At 45.2% G+C, this 27,831-nt stretch overlaps 1 protein-coding gene across 1 annotated transcript; it reads left to right on the top strand.

Annotated features, from left to right (window-relative positions):
- The first annotated feature begins 8,730 nt into the window (after positions 1 to 8,730).
- Positions 8,731 to 13,196, top strand: LOC113489348. Its single transcript, XM_026864984.1, is given in 3 exon segments — positions 8,731 to 8,761; positions 11,669 to 12,919; positions 12,985 to 13,196. Coding segments are annotated over 3 exon segments (1,494 nt in total).
- Positions 13,197 to 27,831: the final 14,635 nt, after the last annotated feature.

Raw genomic sequence — 27,831 nt, 5'->3', positions numbered from 1 at the left:
GGGGGGAAGCAGGGAGCAGCCGGGTGCAGCTTATCCAAAGACTGGGCAAATCTGTAAGCAATAATTTTCATTCCTTCTAATCAGGCTCATATATTCACATAAGGGAATGAAAAAAAAGAATGGCCCAATGTGTGACAACTTCATGCTTCATTACCTTCCTAGTGCCTGCAAGACAAATCAGTTTTCCCAATGTCAGGACCAGATACATTAGGCTTGATTTTTGATTTTGTTAGTCAAGACAAATATCTGGAACTTTTAGTTCCATCCCTGCAATTTGATGAGGAAGCAACTTGCCTTAACATGCTTAAATATCATTGCCTCCCGGGGACTGGCAGAGCGTGTTTGATGGTTCTTAAATTTGGTTCTTACGTTGCTTTTAGGAAATACACAGGTACAGCTCAAATTGCAGAACCGAGCATTTACTTCGTAATGCAAATACTCAGATTAGAAGAGGCAAAAGAGACAACCTACTTGTGAGCTCCTTTATACCCTTATGCATCTTCAGTGACTCATCTGAGACTACAAGGGTTAATGTGGCACAGAACTGTCAGGAAGAAGAGGAATGGGCCCCAGTAGCATCTTTCCTTGCTGAGTCTCATTTTCTTATGCCATTTTTTTCCTTGCTAGCAGCTAATTTCTCTTCTGGATTCCTCTAATGTTCCCCTAGTGCGAGAAACTACTGGCTCCTGACAGAGGTCACAGGGAAGCTTATTAAAAGTACAGCCTCCCGTCACCTCCATGGAGGAACCAAAACACATAAGCCTGGTGGGCTGGAAAGTTTTAGAAAAGATCTTAACGTGATGCTGCTGTTAGTTAAACACCACAGGCAGAATACGTAAACTAGAAAACCGTGAGCCCATCTCTCCTTGCTGGACCTATAGGATGATGGATGTGTATTTATTTCCAGTGTTCTCAGCATTTCCCACCTCCAGTGCTAATTCAGCATTTCTGCAGGGCTGCCTTTGCTGCTGGGAGCAGCTGACTGCGTGTGCTGACAGTGTCCAGCACTGCAGGGTAGGTATGGCACTGCAGGGGACGCCCTGGACAGAAATCCAACAGTATGCAACAGATATTGGTAATTAATACACTCGGACAAAGAATCAATTGCAGCAAAAACAGAGAGATCGATGTTATTATCCTGCCCATCAGAGACTCCAAATGGACTAGGAGAGTACAAGAAGCTGACGAATAACTTGCATTTTTTTCAAAGAATAAACCCACTTTTTTTAATGAACTATTCGTTTAAATTAGTGTTTGATTTTTTCAGTCAACTGAACAAACACAATAGCAGATGGAGTCCCTGTTTCTTCTCCCAGCATATTCACAGCTGGAATGTGCAAAGCCTTAATCACCGTTTATAAGAATATTAGTAAATATATTTACATTCAGTGTTGCTATGGAGTCTGAAAGGTAAATATAATTTCAATTTATTGAGATGGTTGGCAATGTATTAGTAATCTGGGCTACAATACTTTTCTGTCATACTGCAATACAGGAAGATTTCTTTAGGCAAATACTTGTTTGATGATGTGCAAAAAAATATAGAATTTTGCCAGTATAATCTTTATACATAATCCTGAGTTCCTTTATATGGACTTAGTTTTTGAAAAGAACAATTACTAAAATGATCCTTTCAGGGTGACAAGGCATAATTTGGCAGTGACTATCTAAGGACTAGGATACTTCAAAGCTACAGTTTGGGAAAAAGAATTCAACAACCTGGGTATCCTTTCTATTATGTCTGATTTAAAGAAAACATCTCTTCTGGGGCCAGCCCTTCAGTGATGACCTCAGTATGTGAGGGTGCCAATTAAATTTGGTGTTGACAGAAACTTGTGAGGTTTTGTTGGTCCAGGGGAAGATGGGGGGGTGGTAATTGGACAGCCTGGAGGACTGAAGTAGCAGGAATCAAATTGCATCCAGCAACGCAAGGTGGAAGACCAGGAGCCAGGGGACTAATAAGAGTATAAACTCAGAGCTCATCAGCTGGATACTGCAGAGGAGGAGGAGGAACACTTGGGTACAGCAGCCAAACTCAGGGTGACTATGTGCTGGCAGTGTGATGCCCCAAATTGTTCCAGGGAAGGTATTTCCAGAGGCAGGGATATATGAGACAATGGCTATCTTAAGGTATCATAACAGTTTGATCCTATGAATTATTAATATCATAAAAGTTACAGGTTATCAATATATCAAGGCTGAACATAAATTGAGTAGTGGAGCAAACCTCCCACCTGCCTTTAGGGTGGAGTTTAGCCAATTTCTGGCACAGCTACTTGCTACTGCAGTGAATTAAATCTGAAGAGACAGCTCATTCCTGGCTGGGATCTGCCCCACGTGCCTTTAAGGACAACCCCTACATCATCCAGAGCCCTATATCAGAGCCCACCACCCAGACTTGCTCTAGAGTTGAAAAGGAGCAGGAATTTTAGGAGCTGCGATATGTCTGATCTATTTTAGACAGCTTCTCTGGGATAAGACCTATCATGTCCTGGAAGTGCCTATTTCACTCCATTGCTAGATGTCTAAATCTGCTCTGATGGCTCCCAGCCTGCCTGCAGTCAGCAGGCCCAGCTGTGTAAATGCAGCCCAGCTGACTACGGGAAAGTTTTGCTAGACAAACACATTCCTCTCCATATATTACTATTGACATTCAATATACACAAGTATTTTAAAAATTTTATTTACTTTTCTAGGAGGTATTACTTAATTATTTCTGTTCAAAATTCCATAATAGGTTTGAGGGGCAGATTTACATCTGGCTTTTGAACTGCAGATATCAATTGAAACTTGTTTAAGAATAACTATTTTTGCTGGAAGCTGTCAGAGAACTAAGTTTCAAAAAAAAAAAAAAAGTTTTTAAATTATTGTGGCAGTTTGTACACTTGTTTTTAGAAAACTGGGATTTTTCAAAAAAAAAGATATAATAATGAAGGGATTTCTAGACCTTGTGCAAATTCAGTAAGCAGGCTCTGAGTGTTTGTGAGAATTCCAGTTGCAGATTTTGGATCTTGTTTTGACTGCCACATTCTTCATTTCAGTATGGCAACAACTGAGAAAAAGCAAGATTTTTACATTGATTGTCTTGGTTTTATACTGGTTACAGGAAATTCAGTCGCTGTTTCAGTCATGTCTCATTAAAGGCCTGGTTTGCAAAGTGGGTGTGATGCCTGGGTACATTCCTGGGGAGATGTCACCTCTTTGTGCATTGGGATTCACGTTCCCAAATTCTCCAGAACAAGCACATCTGGGAACACTGAGCCTCTATATTGAGGACCAGGGCCTGAAGATGTACCAGTGGTTCCAAGAGAAAGACACAGGCAGTTTTTCTTAGAAAACAGGAGAAAAGAATGTGTGCGAATGGACTGTCATTTTTGACTGTGATTGTGCCCCTTGTCTCACCATCACTGAAATGCCAGCTCTGTCCCTAGCAGACAGCTATTACTTATTATATCTGATCCTTGCCATTATTCTGAGGTTTCAACATGAATTTTGTTGGACACTTTTATGTTGCTTGAGGTGTTTTGAGGCAGTTCAGGCATATGTGGCAATCTCCAGGCAGGGAGGACCTGCCCTCCTGTTCTTCCTCTTTGGAGGAGGCGATGCCTTAGTTTCATATTCACACAGGCAATCCCCATGCACCAGCACCAGCACGAGTACAGATTTGTATAACCAGACCTATCACTCTGGAAAATTTTGCTATCAAAAGAAAGACATCTCTAGATTTCCGCTTTTCATATTCATGAAAGATGGCAGAACCGCAGAAGAATGAAAGTAAACACCATGCATAATTTAACAGATATTCACCATGGAAATATTTTTAAGATTACCTGCAGAAGTCCCAGAAAAATGTGAATAATTAATGCCATGTGGTGTGAAAAACAACAGAGCCCTCATGCAGTTTGCCAAGCCTACTGCCTGCCTGATGGTACTGTTGATGGTGCAGTTCTGATGTAGCTGCAGTGGCCACTGGTAGAGATTTTATTCTTACAGTGTGGTGGTGGTGGTGTGTTCAGTGCCATGGTCAGGCTCATGAACTCACCTGCAGCCCCATTTCCACTAGCAGGCCATACATCTGCTTTCTCCCTGTCCCCAGAGCCCAGCTGTGCTTAGGAGAGTCAGATTTAGGCTGGATTTCCCTGGTGGTTGCCTCAGTGTTATTTCCAGCCAGTTGGTGCTTGCTGTGGCACAGAGTAAATGTTGCTAAATGCAACATTTTGATGGGTTGGGATCTGTGGTGAAGGATAGATAGAAAAGAGTGGAAGTCCTGTTGGGGTGCCACGCCTACCCACATACACCTGCTATGAAATAAAAAGGAAAAATACAGAAGGCAGAGTATAAAACACCAGAGATTAGCAAGGAGCAGAAGACTGGCGATACTGGTTGGGACTAGCATTCCCTCAAGAGCAGTATCCTCTGTCTAAAAGCAGTCAAATCAGCTGCTTCCAAGAAAGGACAAGAAACCTGGACGCTGCTATTACTGGACAGTTTCTTCCAGGTAAAACGTCTTTTGTACCTGTATTAAATGAAGAAGGTGTTGTGCCCTGAGAAATGAGTGTTTACACTCATCTCAGAGCTTCTGTTTTTCAATCCTTAGCAAATAATCTCTTTCAGCAACATGAATAGAAAGCTTTTCTTACACTGATGTAATGATTCCTGCATTCCAGTTTGGGTATAGGTTTGACCCTCTTCCAGTTTCAAGTCAGCAAAAATAAAGACCCATAGTGAAATAAAGGCAACAATAAGCAAGCAAAACGAGACCAAAACAAAATCAAAAATTTTCAAGAATTTAATTTAAGAAACCCAAGAGAGAAGGCACTGACAGGCCATCATCATTCCAGGTTGGGTTAATGCAAAGCCACAGAGCCCTGGGAAGGTGGTTTGTTCTCTTCCCTCTCTCTGTATTGTGTAGATATGGCCTTTGAGTAACCTGGGCATATAGCAGAAGAAATGTCAAGAGATCAAACTGAGTTTATTTTTTCTGGGAATACTAATCAAGCTTCAAGAAAGAAGAGGTCACTATTTTTTTGACGGGGTTTAGCAATTTCCCCCAGATGCTATGGCTGGTGCAGATGCAAAGTTCGTGTAATTCTGGGAAAGCTGCAGTCCTAGTGATGTTTCTTTGTTCTCTGAAGAGAGAAACCAATTAGAAAAATTAGCTACATATTTAAAACTCTAACTGCAACAAGTGAAGGCTTTTCTATTTATTGTATTGCAGGCACTTCAGTTTTTAGAAGAACAGAAATCACTGTGGGATTTGTAGAAAATTTGATCTTACAAGGCACCTCTTTCAGGAATTGCTGCAGGTAAGTCCTCCAGAGCACCATTTAATCAAATGGTTGTAGTCATTAACTATTTTTCACTAGAAGCCAGATATATTTAAAGAGTGAGATGATGAATCCTGAACACTCCAAAAAACAGTGAACAAAAACTCCCCAGTTACTTGAAAATTGCCTTAGGTTACACAGATGTAATTAAAATTTCATTTTAGTTTTTTAAAAAAATAATTATTTTACAAAGAGCTATTTTTTAATTAGAGAAGCCAGTTTCTCCTTAGCACATTTAAGACTTTGTCTGCATTGAATTAAGGTTTATGGATTAGAATACAGCATCCCTCCCCTCACCATTTCAGGCTTTACTGGGTGTGGGAGAAAAGAGCACACATGTGCAGGATCTTCCAGGCAGGCACTTCTGAGCCCTTGGCAAACATGACTCAATATCTGGAGGTGAGATCATTAGGTATTATTAGTGCTGTTGATTTGTACATGGCACAGAGAGACTGAGGTACTAAGGACTGCGCCTCATGCCTACTCCTTGTTGTGTATCGGGGTGATGCAGAGCCCAAGCAGTACATCTCTATGTGTTTGCACAGCCCTTGGCTGCAACTGTTGTCCCTTCTTCTTCTCCAGCCTGGGCCATACTCCTTCAGAAGGGAGAGGTGGCAGAGCCATGCCCTTCCCTCCAGCCAAGTGTCTCAGTGTTGGGCAGTGGGGGCTGAGCAGTAGCTCCATGGGCATGTGTGTCTGTGCGCCAGGGGGAAGATGAAGGGACACCCAGCATCTTGCTGGGATGAGGATGCAGCAGGGGCCAAACCTGGCACGTGAGGAGCTGCCTGAAGGCTGAGTTGGAGCCCGGATGCTATGAATCACCCCAGCTGTGTGATTTGCAGCCCTTCTTGTCTTCACAAGGAGCACAGCTGGTCCAGAAAATTTCCATCCACATTTTATATGGCAAAAAGGGCCTGGTTTTTGAAATATATTTTGTTTCTCCAGGTTTTGTCAAAGAGCTCAGCACAGACTACTGGTTTATGTCCCTAGACACCCTCAGGTTTCCTCTGTGCCCTTGAGAGTGAGTCAGGACCCCCACACCCACTGCTCCTTCTCCTTGCAATGGGAGTCACCAGTTTCCTTATGTCCCAGCTGTGTGACCAGGCTAAGGGCACAGAAAGCTGAGCTGGCAGCAAAAATGAAGGCAAGTATCCACTCTCGAATCTGAAAGGCAAAGAAGAGCTTGTTCTCTGGAAATCCTTTGGCTGCAAAGAAAACGGTCCTACTGCAAGCCCCTGCCAGGGAGGTGGGAGTGAGCTTCATAGTGAGAAGAGCAGAGCTCCCCTGGGAAAAGACTTTTTCCATCATTCCCACTTCATCGGTGTTTTTCTTTCAGTGTCTATTCATTGTTAATTATTGTTTCAGACTCTACCCATTTCTCCTGTCTTTTTTCCCCAGGCAATTGCTGCGAGGCACTTGAAGGTTAATGGGCCGTGTGTTTATTTTTAGCTCCACATCTCTTTAACATAGGAGAATGTGGCTGATGGCAAAATAAGCACCTCTAGCCAGCATGAACAATTTCTGCCTCCAGTGCCCTTCCAGAAATAATCTCATAATTTTTTTTCAGTGAAGTGATGGCAAATACCCCGTCACCTGCTTCACAAGATGCAACACGTGGACTCTTGCATCTCTGTGACAGGTGCCTGCAGGTAGAGATTGCCTGGAGGGGCAGAAATGCTTCCAGCAAATTGTAGTGCACCAGCTTCTGCTGTAGGTACACAGAAACACCAGCTCTCCAAACCAGAGAACACCCCAAAGAGGACACTGTTCCCCTGCACAAATTGTAGACTATGCCCACCACCCCAGCTGGAAGGACTTCATGAAAGCCACATCAGTGCTGAAGCTCCCCAGAAAACACGAAACTGTACTGAAGGGCTAGCCAGTGGTGATGGAGGACTGGGACAAAATGCTCACATAGACACGGGGACAGCCCAGAATAAGCCTGTGGGCTTCTGAGCAGAATTTGCCAGAAAAAATCATCCTCTTGGCCTGGGCTTTTAGTGTCTGAAACAGCTCGTGTGCCAGCACTGCAAGGGTGGTGCAGAGCCCTCAGCACAAGGGAGAGATCTAGAGATGGAGCACAAAGGCAATGGCTGTAATGGAGATGCACACACATTGCCACAAGTCATGAAATTTCCCAAAAAAGGGAGGGACAAACTTGAAATCAAAAGGTATCTTCAATAACTTCAGGACAGATGGAAGTGCCAAGTGCCAGAATCAGTGTTATTGGGGCAGAAAGAAAAGCCAGGAGAAGCAGAAGTGGGTAAAACTCACTTTGTGTTACAGTGACTACACAGGAGGGTGTAGGATCTTGGGGTGGAAATCATTGGACAGAATGTAGATGTTTCTAGGACATGATTCATCTCACCTCAAAGGAGATGTCAGCATTCAGTCAGATGAATTGTACCTTTTCTCAGTCACAAGGCTGCAAAGGTTGATCCCTTTGGTACCACAAGGGAGAGCCACCAGAGAGGTTCAGTCACTGGTGACTGTTGAGAAAAAAAGATACACCACCAAAAAGTATGTTGTTAGCTACTGTCTCTATGAATAGAGACAGATCTCCTGGGCTACAGTAATACCAGGAATATAATTCTGGATGATGGGACACAACCCTGCAAAAAAATTGTCACAATGGTTAGAACTGAAAGAACAAAGTGGCACATTCCCACCAGTTATGGTTAACCATAACCCAGTTATGGCTATATGGGAAACTTCTCAATGCTAAATGGGACATTTTTCAAAGGCATCAGGATGCTCATTCAAAGGAGCTACAGCAAAAGATCCTGAAAAGGTCTAATCCAGACCTTTCCATTTAGTTTAATTTAATCCCTTTAATTTCATTAAGGAATTCAGAAGTCTAAGAAAAGAATGAGATATATAAAATGTATCTTAGATGATCAACATTACCAGTAAATTGCTAAGGCTTATTGTGCATGCAGAAGAGCCCAGGGAGGTAGAACAGGCCTTTCTGAGCAGCGGTTGGGCAAAACCATGCATATGTTCTGGCTTTTTATTTTTCTGGAGCTATCCCTTGCTGAGGCCCTCTTGTGTTACAGTTCCTGCTGTTACTGGTACCAGCATGGCAGCCTGGCAGGCAGGCATGTCTGCAAGGGCCTGGAGAAGGTGAGAGGAAAAGTGGTGTATGTGGGGAAGGTGTTGGAGGAGGAAGGTGAGGACCAACAGGGTGTTCATGCCCTGGATAAAGGTGTCCTGCGATTGATCGCACCAGCTCTGAGGAACTGGGATGCTGGGGCTTCAGAGAAGATTTGAGATGGCCCAGAGGTCTCAGAGCTAGTTTGTTTGTAATTACTGGGTATGTTGTTTGTATGCAGTTGGAGTTCTTTGTGAGGTCCATGTGGGCTGCTAGCTGCTGTTGTGGGTGTGTGTGAGTAAGGTCAACGTGATGAGAGTTGAAGAGCTGCTGGGTGATGCAGGTAGGGTTGTGTTCAGCCCTGGTCAGCCAGCACTGGACACCGAGGTATAACTGAGGTATCTGCTGGCTCACAACCTAAGCCACAAAACTTGCCTTACTAAGGGGAGGACACATGGCAGGAGGGGCACTGCCCACAACAGAAAGCCCAGGGGAGCACCTCCAGAGCTGCAAGCTTAGTGCCTAGCTGCCTCTAGGGGCAAAAGGAGATGGTGTCCAACTGCAGGAGTTTCCACATCTCCTCTGAGCAACCAGGCATTCACAGGCTGCTGTTTGACATTGGTATTTTTAACTCGTTTTGATTCTTGTTGAGGGTCATTTCAGAAGCGGCGCACACATACGGGGTACTTGAAGCGGCAGGTCTGACTCAGCAGTAGCTTGGTCACTGAGGCACAAAATAGGGAGAGGCACCTTCAGCACTGTGCCTTTTCCTGTGCTGCGAGGGAACAAAGCTCCTTGTCTGCCCTCACCTGCTCCACCACCCTGAGACTACACCCATGCCTTGCAAAACGGCCTGTCTGCAGCCTCACAAGGGGTTGTGGAATGGGCAAGAGATTGCTTGCACATCCGATTGTCAGAAACACAAAAAGCTCCACAAAGTCTATGTCCTGGTTCAGCTGGGACAGGGTTAAGTTTCCCCAGCAGAGAAGGGGGAAGGGATCTCCAGCCGGGTTATTCATACCATGCTGACGTCAGGTCCGAGCGCAGGAATTTTTTTCCTTGGTGGGTTTGGTGGCGGGGAACTCACAGCGGGCTTGTTCCGTAACCATTGCGGTATTTCTCTGTATATCTTTTGTCTTCCTTACTGTTATTGCTGTTTATTGTTGCTATCATTGCTGCTGTTGTTGTTCAGATTATCACACTGTTGTACTAAATTTCTCCTTACTTTAACCCGGGTTTGTGCCTCACGGCCAGCCTGACCGGCTGAGGGTGGGGGAGGCACAACGGCAGCGTGGTCTCTGGTCCCGGCAGGGCTTAAACCACCACAGTCAATATCAGTGAACTCTAGTTTTATCTCTTTTATCTCTTTGAAAATGAATGCTGTGTGAAGAGCTCACCAGCTGCACAGTTTCCCTTAAGAGTGTTTAACATATGATGTTTTGACCAGGGCTCAGATGGGTGGCACCTTGTAGTGGCCTTTTAGTGGCCACGTCTCCTATGGTCCATGAGTGAATCTTCTACTTCAGAAGAAGCATGCAATCTTGGCACACACCAGCGTGACACTGGGTCTTCCACAGAATTGTACTCACTCACACCAGAAGAATGAAGGACCTGTACAGCATAATGAAGCAGAACAGGGCTTATCCCTGCAGTGTTGCTGTTGCTGTTCAATGTAAAGCAATGAGTTTTGCAGTGGGTCTGCAGCAACAGAAGTAATACTGCCTCAGCCTTCTCTAAAGGACTTCAAGACATTTCATGCACCATGCATGGTGCCTTGCCAATGACTTACCCAGCAGGTAACATAGTTTTTCTGGGTTGTAATTTAGCAGCCCAATTACATGAAATACACAGCTCCTGAGGCTGATTTTCTAGCCCTGGCACCTTGCTGACTGCACAGGCAAAATCTGTAGATGCAGGCTGTGTGCCTCTCTGCAGGACAGTGACACAGTGGTCTCCCATGCAATCAGCAGGAAAAGTGGGAGCTAGGGCTGCTCTTGAAGGCAGGGCTTGGCTCTTGCTTTCCTGGTCACCCTAGGACTGGGCAGTGTCCACAAGGAGAAATGCCTTCTGGCAAGCTTCCCTTTCAGCAGGCGGGTCTGCACAGTTATTTTTGGTTTTGAAGGACTTTCATCAAAGCAGGTGACATGAAAAACATCACCTGTGGGCTTAGATGATCCTGGCTTTCTCCTAGCTAGCCTTCCCTCAGCCCTCTCCAGGAGCAAAATCTGGGGGAAGGCAAGGATTGCCTCTCTCCTTTCATGTCAGCAATAAAGCACAAAAGGATAAAGTGATGAACTCTGGGATTTCACCCAGGAGAGACCAGGGCAAGGGACTGGGGGCTTAGAGTGGGGCAAAGGTGCGAAGATGCAGAGGTCACCCCTCCTGCCATGGAGCTGGACAAGGATGGGTGAAAAAGCTCCATCCATTTTTGTTCCTCCAGTTGTGGGATTTTAAGAATGAATGATTCAGGAAAGTGCTGATACAGCAATTAGAAAGTCCATCACACTCGTGTGTGGATGAATACTGAAATATTATGCTTATAAGGAACTTAATAGGTGTAAGGGACTTTTTGGAGACATCTGGGACAATAAAAGGACTGCGTACTTCTCTCTCTGGATTCACATCCTTCTGAAGCCTGGAGCACCATCATCTGCACCGGGATCGAGCCAACAGTACATTATGGGATTTGTGGTGTTGGTAACTAGCCTTGCTGCATCTCTGCTGTTTTTCTTGCTTAGGGATTCTGACTTCTCCTTCCCTTTCCTCTCTGTCCTATCGCTAGTACCAGTTGTATGCTACATAAAGTTCACAAGGTTGTATGGCATTTGACCTTGTTTCTGTCTTAATCTCGCTCTTAGGATTGTTTAAGAACCCTTCCCGATATCAGATCGGGACATTCTAAATTGACGTCACGGACAGGATCCCTTGAGATGAGAGTGCTGTAATACCTTGTCGTGTTGGATGCAAACCTCTCAGGGTGAAATAGTTCTCTGCATGTTATATTAAGTTGTGATCTACTGAGAGTGAACAGGGAGAGCGTGGACAGTGATACTGCATTTGTGCTTCGGTAAGGTATGAACTCTTGAGAGTGAACAGGGGAAAGTTGTGTATCAAGTTGTGGCCCTCTCAGGATGAAAACCTCCTTCTGTGTTGCTTTTGTGTGAGATTTAGATCTGGTCTCCTGGGAGAGAATAGGGGAAATCTGACATTAAGGTTTGACCCTCTCAGAACGATATCCCCTCTGTGTTAGGAAAAGGAAAAGGCTGTGATGATGTGCCCTCAGGGGCTGAAGGAATAGATAAATTAAATGATCTTTTGGAGGTGCACAGATCCCATCCCTCAGTCCAGGGGCGAGATTGGGCTAAAAACCACTGGTTCCAACCACAATGTGTGGTGGATCAGATAAAGGTATTGCAAAAGGAAGCTAAGGTTAGAAAAGGAAAAGCTATAATTTGTGCAGTGTTAGGAGTGAGCCTGGTAGCTGCAATGGAAGAGAGAAAGGAGAAGTCTAGTCAAGCTGACACTTTAATAGACTCACTGCAGACGGTCATACAGACCCTGCAGAACCAATTGAGAGACAGCAAAGAATTGTTAGAGGAGGAAAGGAATCAAAATAGAATATTGAAAGACGAATTGAGGGAATACATTTTGGCAGAGACAGATACACATGCCAAGGCAGAAGTGAAACTTTTGGAGAAGGGGATACGTCAAATCTATCCCCAAGGAGATTTGCAGAAGGCAAAAGAAACTGTAGAAAGTCACCCCCACATGTATCCATTGGTTAAAACAGAGTATGTGTATGAGGACGACAGTGATAACCATCCTCAGGTTATCACCAAGGAAGTCCTATTTACAGCAACTGAATTGGCAAAGCTGAGAAAAGATTTTTCAAAGACTGCAAAAGAATCGGAGACAGAGTATGTGTGGAGAGTGTCTCTGTCAGGAGGAGATGGAATTTTGTTGTCAGAGAAAGAAGCAGAAGGATATTGGGGACCGGGTGTGTTTCTAACCACCGGTGACTGCTGAGCCCCATGGTCATTGACTCAAAGAGTTGCATACTCGGCCGGAGTGCTGAACCCCTTGGAGAGGGGAGATCCCCTTGCCGTAACGGGCACAGTGGATCAGTTAGTGGAAAATATGCAGAAGGCAGCTTGTCTGCAAATGATGTATGATCGGGAGCTCAAGTCCAACTGAGGCTCCCCGATGATGATGCCTGTGGACCCAGAGAGGATGACTCCCCTGATACGAGGACTCCCTGACTCCCTGAAACCCATTGCTATTCAATTGCAAGGGAAGATTCAAAACACTCCTAATGGAGAAAGAATGACGGCCGCTCTGGAAGGGATGGTGACCCCTGACCATCAATGGCCAGGGAGGAAAGTATGGACATGGGGAGATGTAGCCCAGGAATTGATTAATTTTGGGAGAAAATATGGTCCCGTTGGGGGATCGTCCCAAAGAACTGAGACCAGGGTCATGCGGCTGCAGAGCTCATTAGTGGGTAACAATCATACATGAGGAAGGGACAAGGTTCGGGATCACCCCGATTTCAGAAACCTGGGAGAGAGAGGCCTCTAACTCAACTGGGATTGTGGCAACTAGGGCTTTAGAAAGGCATTCCTCAGAAATTGATGGATGGACTCATGACTCAAAAATCAGAACAACTTGTGGAGAAATGGCCAGAGAGAAAGGTCACTTCCAAACCAACCCCTAGTGCTCCACCCTTAATAGATCTTGGGGAGGAGCCGACTGGAGAAAAGAAGGTGATGGGAAACTAGACCCTCCACTCCCCAAAGGTGAGCGGGGATGTGGAGGATGGATGTTTGTAAGACAACTCACCTGCAACACAAAAGGAGACTTATTGATTACTGTTGCTGTAGGACCAAGGAAAAGACTGGTAACATTTCTAATTGATACTGGGGCACAAATTACCGTGCTAATGCGAACTGAAGCACAACAATGTGGAATCGCAATTCCATCCAAAAATCTAATTGTCCTAAAATGCCCTGGAAAAAACAGTCAGTACCTATGACTCCAGTGAAACTACGGTTACCAGGAGAGGAAAACCCAGTCAACACTATGGTGGCCATAGGATCTTTCCAAACGAATCTCTTGGGCATAGATGTTTTGAAGGGTAGGCAGTGGAGGAACATCCAGGGGAACTCATGGTCTTTTGGTGTCTCCCAGATCAGGCAATTGACTGAAAAATCAGACACAGAGATGCACTTATTGCAAGTGGCACCTACCCTGCCTCCCTCTAAATTAACAAATGTTAAACCCTACCCATTGCCTTTAGGAGCAAGGGAGGGAATTGCACCAGTTCTGGAGGATCTGAAAAAAACAAGGAGTTGTAGTTCCCACTCACTCCCCCTTCAATTCTCCAGCATGGCCAGTTTGAAAACCCAATGGCAAATGCAGATTGACAATAGATTACAGGAGACTCAATGCCAATACAGCTAACAGCTGCTGCACCAAATATTGCTGAATTGATATCAACCATTCAGGAACAATCCCACCCTGTCATGGCCACAATTGATGTTAAAGATATGTTTTTCATGATCCCTTTACAACCTGAGGACCAGGATTGCTTTGCCTTCACCTGGGAAGGACAACAGTACACTTTTACACGACTCCCTCAGGGATACAAGCACTCCCTCACGCTAGCTCACCATGCTCTAGAGCAAGAAACAATCCCCAGAAAAGCAGAGGTGAAGATTTATCAATACATAGATGATGTACTCATAGGAAGGACCCAGGTAGAGGAAGTTAGAGAAACTCAGAAGGACATTATCACCCACCTAGAAAGTATAGGGTTGACAATCCCACCTGAGAAAATACAGACCCCTTCAAGTGAGGTAAAATTTTTAGGGATCTGGTGGAAGGGAGGCATGACATGTATCCCACTGGATACTCTCTCCTCTCTTAATCAGATCAAAATGCCAGGGTCAAAGAAAGACTTGCAACGTGCACTAGGGCTGCTTGTGTTCTGGAGGAAATACATTCCTGACTTTTCCATTATTGCTAGGCCCTTGTATGACGAGAGCTCAGTGGGAATGGATTCAGGTCCATGATGAAGATTTACAGCTGTTGATGTTTAAGCGACTGCCTATCAAGCCCTGGGTCCAATTCACCTGACAGATCCGGTTCAAATTGAATGGGCTTTGCCAAGACTGGACTGTCCATCCACTTACAGCAAAAGGGTCTGGAGGGTCCTGTTAGGTCCACTGGTTTTTAGTCTCAGAGTTTTAAAGATGCTGAAAAAAGGTACACAACTTGGGAAGAAGGTCTATTTGTAGTCAGTCTAGCTTTAAGAGAAGCTGAATGCGCCATCCGGCAACAATCTATAATTCTCAGAGGCCCATTTAAAGCGATCAAAGCAGTTTTGGCAGCAACTCCACCCCCTGATGGGGTGGCCTAGAGAGCCTCTGTGCGAAAATGGTATGCACAAATAGAACACTATTGTGAAATATTTTCTGTAACTGAAGGAGCCACAAAAGTGTTAAATATACAGGATGAGGTAGACCCGAGTAGGGAAACACCCGAGCTTTTGCCTGTGATACAAGTAGCTCCCCAGTTTTCTGGACAATTGCAAAATGTCTGGTTTACAGATGCCTTGTCAAAGCAAGAGGGAAAAATTTGGAAATGCCAAGCTGTGGCACTTTGGGTAGACACCAAGGAACAAATCATTACCGAAGGAGAAGGTAGCGCACAAGTAGGAGAACTAATTGCTGTGTGGAGTGTTTTCCAACGTGAGGCTCAATCTGCTTCTTCTGTCTATATCTATACTGACTCTTATGCTGTGTTCAAAGGTTGCACTGAATGGCTTCCATTTTGGGAACAAAATGGATGGGAGGTCAATAGAATACCTGTATGGCAAAAGGAAAAATGGCAAGATACCCTTACCATTGCCAGACAAGGGAAATTTGCAGTAGCTTGGGTGGCATCTCATCAGCAAGATGATACCCCCATGAGCCAATGGAACTCCAAGGTGGATGAACTAGCCTGGCTGGGTCCCCTACAAAGCACCCAGATAGCAGAAAATTGGGAATGTCTGTTAGAATGGCTACATGTAAAATAGAAACATTCAGGAATTAAAGACCTGTATTGTGAGGCACAAGCCTGAGGGTGGCCAGTTACCAGAGAAGAATGTAAAACTCCCGTATCTTCTCGTGAACAATGCCGCATCCGTCTGGACAGACACCTGCTGGAGAGTGACCCCCTGCACTTAAGAGAGGCAAAAGGCCTCTGGGAGGCCTGGCAGATTGATTACATTGGCCCTTTTTGAAAATCAGAAGGAAAATACTATATATTGGTAGGCGTAGAGATAGTATCTGGGCTAGTGCAAGCTAAAGCATGTGCTAAGGCAACAGGAGAAAACACCATAAAAGCTCTGAAAGAATGGTTTGGAATTTTCCCCAAACCACAGTCAATCCAATCAGATAACGGCTCACATTTCACAGCCAAAGTGGTCCAAGAGTGGGCAGCCCAGGAGGGAATATTGTGGGTGTTTCATACTCCGTATTACCCACCAGCAAATGGAATTGTGGAAAGAACAAATGGTCTACTAAAACGCTTCCTCAAACCGCACAAGCCAGGATGGGCTGGGTGAGTGTGAGATGCAGTGACCAGCGTCAACAGTTGCTGGGGGATAAATGGATGCCCAAAGATCACAGCCTTCTGTCCAAAACCTCCAAAAATCATGCCAGCCCCACATGGTCCTGACCACCCCAGCAATCCATCACATTTCCCAGGACAACCTGTCCTGGTTGAACTCCCCACGGTGGGCAAAGTGCCACTGGTGTTGGACACACCTCTTAATAAATACACCTGGAAGGCAAAAGATGCCAGTGGGAAAACTCACAAGATTCACACTAGATGGATTGTTCCTTCTTTCTAACCCGAGAAGCAAGTTTGTCTTTTGTTCCACTTTCAGGAGGAAGCAGGTGACACAGACGCACCCACAGAAGAAGTGAAGCAGACACAGGTCTTAGTGTAATTTGGTCAGGATGTATATGCTATCTTTTATTATAGTATTTTGCGGTTTTACCTGTGAGAGTGAAGGGAAACCAATTCCCCCATTTATGGTCTTGATTACCCGGAGCACCATGGGTAAAACAGCTTTTATTTTATCTGTTATGTGTATTTGCTGCCTTGATGGTTTTGCCCTGTATTATTCCTTGCTTTATTCAGTTAATCCAATATGTTGTATCCAACATGCAATTTACATCTACTGCCTCACATGATGGTGTAAAACAGATTTGTGCTGTTCGCCAATCAAAGTCTGCTGCTGTATCAATTATTTAAACCCTTTATATATATATATATATATATAAACCATATATATATACACATTATATATATATATGTATATACGTCTTTGTTTATATTTAGGATAGGTGCTTTTAGGCCTAAACAACACATGCGCTTTGGGCTGGGGGCGTGGAAATCCATTTTCTTGCTGCATAGACAGACCCCCAACTCAGGTGAGTCAGACCACCATTTTGGAGCTCTGGAATCTATTGCAATCATGTACATGGATTGCATTTCAGATTAGCCTTAATCCTTGTTTTGTCGGCTATTGCCTTACTTCTTATTGTAATGTTTCTTTTTTGTCGCTGTGACTGTCAATTTTGTAAACTACCTTCGTGTTCTTCTGCTGCTTCACCTGACCAACAACTACTGCGTTCTCCTGCTGATTCCCCTGAGTCTCCTCAACAACCATCTTATTCTTCTACTGTTTTACCTGAACCTCAGCTGCCCTCGTGTTCTTTTGCTGATTCTCCTGAATCTCAGATTTAGTTTGTAGGAAGTCTTTGTTTTATAAAGTTAATTAGTTTTAATATTGTTATAAATAATAGTATTGTTTACTTGTTTTGGTTTGAATTTAGAATAGAATTTTCTAGGCTCACATGACACATGTGCTTTAGGATAAGGGCAGGGGTAGAAAGCCATTTTCCCTCTGCACATGCTGATCCCAATCCCAGCAGACTGGAGCAGCTGACCACGTGGACTTGCAGGGCCCCAACCATCTTGAAGTACTTTTTGTTTACAATTGTGAAAAAATGGATTGCATTTTAGCATCAATTTTAATTCATGTTGCCTTTTGTTGCCCTGTTGGCTATTATCTTGCTTATTATTGTTACACTTTTGTTCTGTCCCTGTAAGTACTTCCCATAGAGACTGTCGGTGCGTCCCTCTGCTGATTCATCTGAGCCTCAAAACTAGTTTATAAAATGTTCTGTTTTATAAAGTTAGTTTTAAACATGTTAAAATTGTTCTTGGTTATATGTTTGTTAGATAAAGATGTTTATAGTTGTTAAGAATATTGTTAAAAATACATAATTGTTACATAAAAATGTTCTGTGTTGTTAAGAATACTGTTAAAAGATGTTTATCAATTAAAAGTTTGTCAGAAATTTTATTTGTCATTGTATTGCGCACTTTTCTAGCCTTTCTCTCTCTGTCTCTACACTGTTATCTTTCACGCCACCACAAAGACAGCAGTGTTGAGCCACGGGGTGGTGTAAGGGACTTTATGGACTTTCCGTCTCAACATTGCTATCACACCACCACCATTTCCCGGCCTCAATGTCCCATGGACAGGGAGAAGCACACTCAGCAGAAGAATTGTCCCAGACAAAACCACGATGTCCGTCCAAAGTTAAATCAGGACGAAGAAGACATGCAGGCCGGCACGACCACCATGAATGCCAGGGCGTGTATGCTTGGAAGACCATGAGATAATGAGTCCTGTGGAAATGGGCGGACTGTTTGGAGAAATCTGGGACAATAAAAGGACTGTGTACTTCTCTCTCTGGATTCACATCCTTCTGAAGCCTGGAGCACCATCATCTGCACCGGGATCGAGCCAACAGTACATCACTGGATTCGTGGTGGTGGTAACTAGCCTTGCTGCATCTCTGCTGTTTCTCTTGCTTAGGGATTCTGACTTTTCCTTCCTTTTCCCCTTTGTCCTATCACTATTACCAGTTGTATGCTAAATAAAGTTCACAAGGTTGTATGGCATCTGACCTCATTTGTGTCTTAATCTTGCTCTTGGGATCGTTTAAGAACCCTCCCTGATAGCGGATTGGGACAATAGGGTCTTTAAAAATGAACAAGTTGAGTCCCATTTGGATCACTGATTTCAAGTGAGAGTTCAGTACCAAAATGCTTTTGACATATTTGCCAGCTCTGTAGTCTGTAAAAATTATGATACTTGCTGTCACTGCATTTTCAGTTTGTTTTCTGACTCTGGGAGCAGAGTTGGATCGTGTGATCTCAGAGAAGGAGGCATCTCCAGTTAGCTGGTGACTGGCCTCGGGGATGACAAGATGATAAGACTGACTAGCAGAAGATGTCAGAAGCTCCTGTTCCACAGCCAGCCTCTCTGGAGAAAGCACAGGGACTGGCAGGGGAAGGACAGGGATTCATCCACTCCTGTCAGCTCCACCCATTTCACATTTCAGGGTTCAACACACATGCTAGGAGGACCTGTGTGCAAGTTCATGATGGGACTTGAGATTGAATATAAAGCCTTCCTCAGTCCAAGGGGAAAATATCTCACTGAAGTTCATGGCTTTTGTTCATAGTTTGGGTCCATACAACTCCATTAGCTTGTGAAATCTTTCTAATCTGGAAGTTCTTCTCTGGTAGAGACCAGTTCATTCAGAGAAAGCCATTTTTCAAAATTCTGCAGTGCATTTTAAGCTTTTTTTTAAATTTTGGGGCTGGAGGACTCCATGCCAGATGCTCTTCCATCTTCTTGCTTTCCTTCCATGCTGTTGACAGTGATTCAGATCCACTGAGGGCAGAAAAGACACCCAAGAACTTAGATTTTTAAATATATTGCTTAGTAGTTAAATAAAAACTTGCACAGACATTAGCCAATTTCCTGTAATTAATACCAATCTATAAGTTTTGTTAGTGAGCATTTCAACCAAGGAATGAATTTTCTAAGTTTATAAAGTATGCACTATATTTTCCTGAGTTCCTTCATAGTCTTATAATTATAAAAGCACGATGTGTTTTTATCTCCATAATGTAACTGCCAGCCGGGGTCATGAAGGAATGTATCCTTATGTCATATAGATATTCCACTGTCCCAAGTGCATTACAGTGTGGGTTTGTTGTTTTTTTTTTTCTTCTGTGGCTTCAGAAATGGATCACTGCTGAAGAAATACAAGACATTGGCAAATTCTGGTGTTACGGTTTATGCACTCCTGTACGATTTGGGGAATCTGATGTGACTGGGGGCATCCTCATGGCAGGGGTTTGGACTAGATGACCTTTAAAGGTCCCTTCCAACCCAAACTATTCTATGATTCTATCCTGGTCTCTGGGTCAGTAGCATCTTGGTCTTTATTCACAAATCTGATCTGTTTTGCTGAGGATTAGGATAATATGCTGGAAGTTTTTGCAAGGGTACGTTTGTACCATCAGTCTGCTTCTTGAGGTCACTGCAAAAGGAAAGCAGCTGCAGGATTTGACTTGATGATGAAGGACGATGACACCTCAGAAACAGGGAAAGTGAAGGAAGATACTCACACATGAGGTATTGGACCTTCTGTCAATAAGGTCAGGGCTTTCCCAGGGAGGTGTGAAGGTGTGTGTCTTCTTGGAGACATGTGAAGACATGGAGAAGGAGAGGGCACGTAGCGCTGCAGAGACCAGCACCCTGTGGAAGAGGGGACCAAGCTGGGGAAGGGAAAAAGACTACCTTCTTGTTGGAGTTATGAATTAATAAATCAGACCCCAGGCAGGGGGATGCATTGCTTGCAAGGCCCCCACATGTGTGAGTTTGTGCAAAGGGAGAGATGATGATTGGGATGAGAGGATGCCACAGAGGCTCTACCAGCTATGTTGGATGTCCTCTGCGCGGGGTCACCATCCCAGGGCACAGACATGGGGTTGCAAGCCCACATGTCAAATGCTACAGCTCACCCGCAAAGCCTGGTTGCCCAAGCCAGCATGCAGTCCCAGCCATGTGGGCAGCAGGGCATTTTAAGGCGCAGCAGTACAGTCAGGGGTCAGTGGGGGGTATGCCTCTGGGACACAGGTGGAGATGGTGCTGTGCAGGGATCAGCACAGGGAGATGTAAGGCAAAGCATGAAGAAGGTTCCTTCCCTACCTGAGAGTGTCCCTCCTGGCAGGCCACTGCTCTTGGTGCACAGTGCTGCACCCACCTCCAGTTCCTCACTGCCTTGCAGGTGGAAACGAGCATTACTTAAATGTTTTGAAGGTGCCGTAAAATAATTCCCCCAAACCAAAGAGAGACACTGAAGAGCGTTTTGTGATGAATAAATGATGTCACAAAAAGGAACAAGAGTGAATACGCAGGAGTTTCACCCCCCTCACATGCACCTCCTCACAACTTCTTTACCCTTTCAGTTTTATACTCCTATAAATACGTACCCTGTACTCTAACATAACCCTATAGTCCAGTTTTATGATCTTCTGAGTTATCACGTCCGTCTTCCTAGTGCTTGACCAAAACACGCTGTACAGACTGACCCACCTTTGAGCTAATTAAATTTATGCTCTTTCTTTGTGGGGCTGAGTCTTAACACACCACTGCTGGCCAAATGCTAAGTGCCTTTGTGTCCTTCTGCACAGATCAAAGGGGGGCACAGCACTGGCTGGGCTCCCTCCCACAGCCCCCAAGCACATGACTACTCCTGCTGCCTTGATGCAAATGAAAACTGCGAGATCAGAGCCTTAAGGGCTAGAAAATATTCTGACGTTAATATTTATTCATTCTCCTTTGGCAAGGCAGCTTGCACTTTGATAAATAACTGCTGAGAAGCAGGCAGCGGGCAGCAGTGCTTGGGGAGGGTGAGAGAGGCTGGCGGGAAGGAAGGGGCGGGCGGGGATCGTGGCAGGAGCTCCGAACTCCAAGCCCCGAGCAGTTCAAGCAATATATGCTGCATGTCAGAGGCGAGTAACAGGTGACGAGACAGTAGTGGGTTTAATTTCCCAGGGAAACTTACCATTTTTGCAAAACGCTGCCTGTAATGTTTTGCCTCCTTGCAACACAAGTGGTGTTTGTGGGCAGACAGAGCGAGCTCAAGCATTTGCAGGTCACCACTCAGGAACAAAACGTCTCTTCTGTCCCTCCCAAGTGTCTGACTTCCTGTGGAGCTGCCTTCCCCTGGACGCACTGAGCCAAAGTCAACAGGAATCTGACACTGTGGGTCTGTTTCCCCAGGGATGCTGGCACCCTTTTTGCAGGCAGCACGGCTCTGTGCGTCGGAGCTGGGCATGAGCCTCCTGGCACCAGCAGCGGTGTGGCAGCACCGGAGCAGTGCCAGGACACCCGGCTTGTTAGCCCCTGTGCAGCCCTGGGTGCAGGGGCTCCGCTCGCTTTGTGGAGCAGAGGGCCTGCCAACATCAGAGTCAGTGTGTGGGTAGAGGCGGTGCTGGGTAGAGGCGGGTAGGGGCGGAAGGAAAAGGCTCTGTGTACATCTCCCTGCTCCCCATCTGATTTTCCTACTTAGATTGCAAATTCTTTGGGGTAGGGCTCATCACTGGAACACAACCCCAGGATGGCTGATATTGGAGATAACCCAGTAACAACAGGAGATATTCATTCTCTGGAAAGTTCATTGCTAGATGCACATCTCCTTGGGTGATTCATTATTAATGGTCTCTACATGCCTTTTTTTTTCAGCAGTTCTTTTTAAGTTCAGTTACACACTTCTTTATTTGTAGAGAAAGAGGAGCTGAATGAACATGTCACCAGCTTGTCTGCCTCTCTCTGCCTCTACCCTTCCTTTAATAGTCTGAACCAATTTTAGAAGTGTCTCTAGTGTCATTGACGATCCATTGCCTCTGAGAACTAGAGAGCTACCTAACAGCGTGGACACGCTGCTTGTGGCATGGAATCACTACCAAGGAAAGAATGGTAGTAGCACAGGCAGCGTTGGTGCAAAGCTGATGATGTGCTGCACATTCTGCTACAGCTGCTTCAAAAATTCCATTTTGAGTCCTTTTATTTTTAACTAGATTAAATTGACAGATCCCACACCTTTTAAAGAGACATTTTAGGCTGCATCAAATGCAGCTATCACATATAGAGGTGCTGAATATGCAATGAGAGAAACAGGATGAGTTTTTGAAGCCCTGGTGCCCTGTAAAGAGAGAACTTGCGATCTGCCTCAGTGCGCTTCACTTGTGCAGCCCAGCGCTGTGTTCAGCCTGGCCCTCAGTCCAGGCAGGGGCAGACCTTGACCTCGCTGCAAGGGAGAAGAAACGAGAAGTGTGAGCCCAGGCATCCCTCACAGCTGCCCAGTGTGTCATCATTTTGGCTAAACATGCCATCACATGAATAAAGAGGCAAATCGGGTCCAGCTCTGTCCCAACCTCCCTGCTGTGGCCGTGAGCATCCGCACCACAGACCCTGCAGACAGAACCTAGGGGAGGAAGCTCCTGGCCAGGCAGCAGGAGCTCCAGATGGCAGCTCGGCTCTGTGCCCAGTTTGCCACAGTCGGAGCCAGAACTAATGAAGAAGAGCCGCGTGGGGCCCTTCCGATTTTCCTTGAAGTCATTGCTGAATTTCCCTGATTGGGCAGGAGCAGCAGGAGCAAGGAAGGACAAACCAAATAACTTTGCCTCAATGAGAGAGAGGAAAAAAGACAGTGGGATTGCAAGTGTGAAATCAGCACTCTGCAAAAACCCAGGCTGAAGTCCTCCATGGATTTCAGCATCTGACAGAAAGAGAAAAAAACAACACATTAAGTCCAACCAGGCTTGAAAATATAATATGCATAAAACCATTCACGGCTGGAGGTTGGGCTAGCAACATGCTCGGTACCAACTGCTGTGCAAACTGTGTAAAAGTGACTTGTTTTCAAGATACTTACTGAAAGATGTTGCTCAAGCCTCATAACTGCAGATTCTTATTAGGCCTGGGCAGAAAAGTGCTCCAGTGTAGATGTTTCAATAATTTTGCTTATTGCATCAGTTAGCAACAGCCTGAAGTAAAATCCTACCTTACTACAAGAAGGCCGTTTCCAGCCTGGCAGGCAGGAAGGGTCATTGGCAAGGCTGTACCCCCTACATCCTGCAAAGCAAAGTCCCCTGGTGACAGAAAATGTCCCTAGGAGACACAGAGGCCTGATGTAAACAACTGTGCACAGCCAACCCTGGAAACACTGGAGGAGAAGTAGCTACAAAACTATGATGTATGGAGGCTCTGGGCTACTCTTCTGCATGTAGGAACAAGATGAGTAAGGCTGCACTGGCCACCCTCGCTGGCTGTGGTTGATACTGCAGCCACGCATCTCAATGCCACAGAGGTGGCTTAGAGCAAATGTCGCTGCCAGGCTGGTGTCTCCAGGACTGTGGCACAAAGGCTGAGCAGCTCAGAGGCATGGGGTCATCAAATCCCTAATCTGAGTGCTTGGGACACCCCCCTTGGATGGCAGCACATCAAAGTCAGGCTGGGACCAGCCTTCACGGGCTGTCCTGTGCCAGCAACGTGGATCTTCCACAGCAGAGGCAACTTTGACAAAGCAGTGGTTGATATCACCAATATGGGTGGACAGGCAGCCATTGCCCCATGCCTGGTGAGCAACAGGGGCCAAATCACACACTCGACAAATTCTCTTCTAGAAACAGAATCCTATAGTTACCCTAAATGGGATATTTCCATATCTAGCCGGGGGGGTTCTTTTAAAGCCTCCATATGCTCTGATCTGCAGGCAGCAGAAAGCTCTGATCGAGACACATCCATCATAAATAAGAGCTCTTTATTTTATGTCCAATTTTTCTTATTTATGTCCGTGAATGGTAGTTTACATCTAAAGATTTATTGCTTTGCCATCACCGGTGCTGTACACGCAGCTGGGTGCTCGCTCTCCTGCCGCGGTGCCACCCAGCATCCGACTGGCACCCAGAGGTGTGCTGTGATGTGCAACAGAATCAGGCAAAACCAGGCTGGCTTTATTTCTGTGCTCATTATCACTTCAGACTTGTAGGTGGCCTTCATGTTGAAGTTAGAGCAGGGTTCAAGTAACATAAATTCAAATCCCAGCCTTGCCAAATGTTTCCAATGTTCTCTGCAGGGAGTTCTATAAACTCCTAAGCTGCAAAATGAAGACAAACCCTCCCAGAAGTTTGTTGTCCCTAATGCTTTGTCTGGCTGGTCTGCTTAGACTAGTCCCTTTGGGCCATGAACTGCTTCTGGAGAGGTGTTTGTACGTCTGATCCTGAATATGGCTGAGATCTTGCCCTCCACATATGACCATATATGACAGATCAGTGAATAAATACCCCACTCCTTCGGGGCTTCAGTAAGGTGAGAGGCTGCATAAAAAGCCTCTGCAGGGCCCAGGATGCAGCAGCCCTTCTGCCAAATGGGGTACAGCAGTCAGGCACCGCAGGCAAGCAGGTGACATTAAAACAGGTAAGTCAACTAATAAAACTGTGCTTTTGTGTAGCTGGAGAGCAAATTGATTGATGCTGGTCCTAGGCACCTGTGAGAGGACAGAAGGATCCTGTTGGGAATTTGCCCCTCCTAGATCCATGTTTCTGCACTTGTGGATCACTAGTGCTGTTCAGAAACATCACCCAGGGGGATTTGCAGCTTGTGCCCATCAACTGTCAGCAGCTCATTGGCAGTGCATGATGCCGAGGAGGTCAGGGTAGCTTGTGACAGCTAAAACTTTGTCCTCCTGTCAAAAGCCATACGATCACAGCAGCCTACCCCAAGCACGGAGGAAACGGCAAGGCCATGCTCCGGTAACTGAGAGCAGAGGACAGATCAGGTTTGTTTGGGTTTTTTTGATTTGTGGTATGCAAATGCAGATGCTGCAGCAGCTGTTCTGTAGTCTTTAGACAGAATATGTTTTCTTTTTTTTTTTTTTTTTTTTGGTCAGGTTGCTGATCCTCTGTATTATATTTCTCTTTAGTGCTTGTTTGTTATTTTGTGGCAAAACAAGCATTTATTCTTTTAGAGGTTAGTGTGATCCGAACATGATCTGGCCCATTTTATATACGTATTTTGTGAGAATATCCACAACCTTCTGCAAAGCTGATGTAGAGACACTTCTGGTAGTCATCAAGCCACGTGAAAAATCTTATTCCATTTGGGGAATTCCAACTGGAAAGATGACACAGACTGGTGCATTTCACTCAAGTGTCCTTGAAAATGCTTTTTTTCTCATCGCTTTCATGTCAGGAAAGTGCTCAAAGTGCTGCTGGAAAAATTCCAGTATTCAACCTGCTTTGTCTGAGAGCTTTCCAGCAAACATACGGGAGTGCAGCAGAAGTCTCTGTTTTTATTTTAATATTTGCATAAAACTCCTTGTCAGAAATTAGTTCCAGATGTGCTCAGAGACACTAGTGAGCTGCAAGAGGGCTGTGTCCAGTTAGCAAATGGGAAAAACATTCCTTAGTGCAAAAAACACGTTAAATATGTTTTTCAGTCTTCAAAAAAAACACAGTAGGCCCTTTGGAAGATGGTCAAAAAGTTGGAACAAGGTCTGGATGCTTTCCCCTGTCTTCCTCCTGGGAAACCTATGAATTCAGAGAAAGAAGGGCTGAGGTACGACGTACAATATCTCCATGGGCTGTGAGTTTGTAGCAATGTGGGGAAAAACTTCAGCCAAATGTGAGTGAAATTTTCCCTGTAGCTCTGTAGGGAGATTGTGAACCTCCCCTTTGTGTGTTAGTTTGAGAGTTCCCTTGCTTCAGCCTCTCTGCTCATCGTTGTCTCCCTCCGGGGTGCTTCTCCCAACAGGCTGTTCTTCCTCCTTCTGTGCTTCGGAGTTCATTTTGTGTCATTTCTGAGTCTCACCTGAGCAAGAGAAATGTAACAAGCTTCTTTGTCTATAAAATTATTTTAATTAGCAATAATTTATTTAATAGTTCTCATGTGAACAATGAGAAAGACTAATGTCATGCATTGAAAATACATTCAAGGAACAAATAAAATTTTTCATACTTTTTTTTTTTTTTTTTAATGTTCTATAAAACAACATTCGACTGCACTTCAGTTTCAATGGGCACTGGAAGATTAGTCTCCAGTAAATATGGTCCTGATCCAAAGCTATATTACCGAACGGGGGGAAATGTCTGTTCATTAGAGTGAGGTCTTAATTACTCTGTCAATTGTTTAGCTAACTTGAAATCTTAATCATCTGAACAGATTTCTCCAGAAAGTTTGGGTGAAAAAGGTATGATGTGTCCAGCCCAAGGGGCCTTCCAAACTAGATGTTTCTGAAGCCAAGCCACGGTACAGAGGGTCCTTATAAACTAAGATGTGGGCATTTTCATCCTATTTGCTGTGGCAATGATCAGGAAGATGTGCCTGGAGAAATTTCTGTTTACCTGTGTGAACCATTAGCTGGGGCCAGGCTGCAGGAAGGATTGGGTGGGATGGCAACAGACGCTGGGAACGCATGAGGTGGGGCTGGGCCACAGGTTGCAATTTGTGCCTGCTCACCATGGCAGCCAGGTGCTCGGGTATTTGTGGGAGGATGTAGCTCACACACCACAAAGCCATTAGCACTAAGGAGAGGGAAGCGATGATCACAGCAAACTGCACCATTGCCCCCCAGGGCTGATCATACCCTAAAAAAAAAATGGGGGAAGGTGGCCCCCACTGGTCCCCAGCCCCAGCACCACTGACCCCTCGCATCCCCATCTGCCTGTTGCAGCAAGAAGGAGGGCAGGCTGGTTTTCCCCATCCTGATTAAATAGATGCCATCTTTTCAAAGTTTCCTGCACAGTTTCCCAATTCAAGGACAAAGCCAGCCCCCTAAACACGGACCTTAAATCTCAGTGGCTCGCTTTGTCCCTGCTCAAGCTCTGCTTCCTAGCACTGCCCAGCCACAGATGGAGAGCCTAAACAGCTGGATGAGAAAAGGAAAGGGCTCCTCAGAGTTTTATCAGGGATGGAAGAGGAGAGCTGAAGAGCAGTGCACATCGGTCTCTGTGGTCAGGGAGGAACCATCTGTGTCTGGCACAAGGGAACAGGTTGCAGGTCACGGTCTGTGTGCGCAAAGAATAAGGTGAAGTGAAAACATCCCCAGCAGCATTCGGTGTGTCCCACCCCAGCCCAATACCTCTGTTTATAGAGGCTGACGACTTAAAAATACAACTTAGTGCCTAATGGTTGCTAGCAAACATTACCCACATGTCTTCAAACACCACCACCACCACCAATATCTGCTTGACAGTGATAGGAGTCAATGAGAGCAAAATGCTGCAGTCTTGAACAAGGACATCCCAGTTGTTCGGGCTTAGCACTGCTTAGTTCAGAGCAGGACTGGAGTCATCATTATGGACAAAAATAAACCCCGGTGGTTGTTGGAAGCCTTCACAGCAAAAGCAACCTCGGAGCACAGCCGGTGCCTTTCTTCTCTGCTGTCTCTCCCCCAAGAAGCAGTGGGAAAGACACAGACAAGTGGG

The sequence above is a fragment of the Athene cunicularia genome, assembly GCF_003259725.1.
Source record: "Athene cunicularia isolate RWA chromosome 1 unlocalized genomic scaffold, athCun1 chr1_part2, whole genome shotgun sequence".
NCBI classification, from domain to species: Eukaryota; Metazoa; Chordata; class Aves; order Strigiformes; family Strigidae; genus Athene; species Athene cunicularia.
The sequence above is the reverse complement of the archived record's forward strand: the minus strand, read 5'-3'. Positions and strand labels throughout refer to the sequence as shown.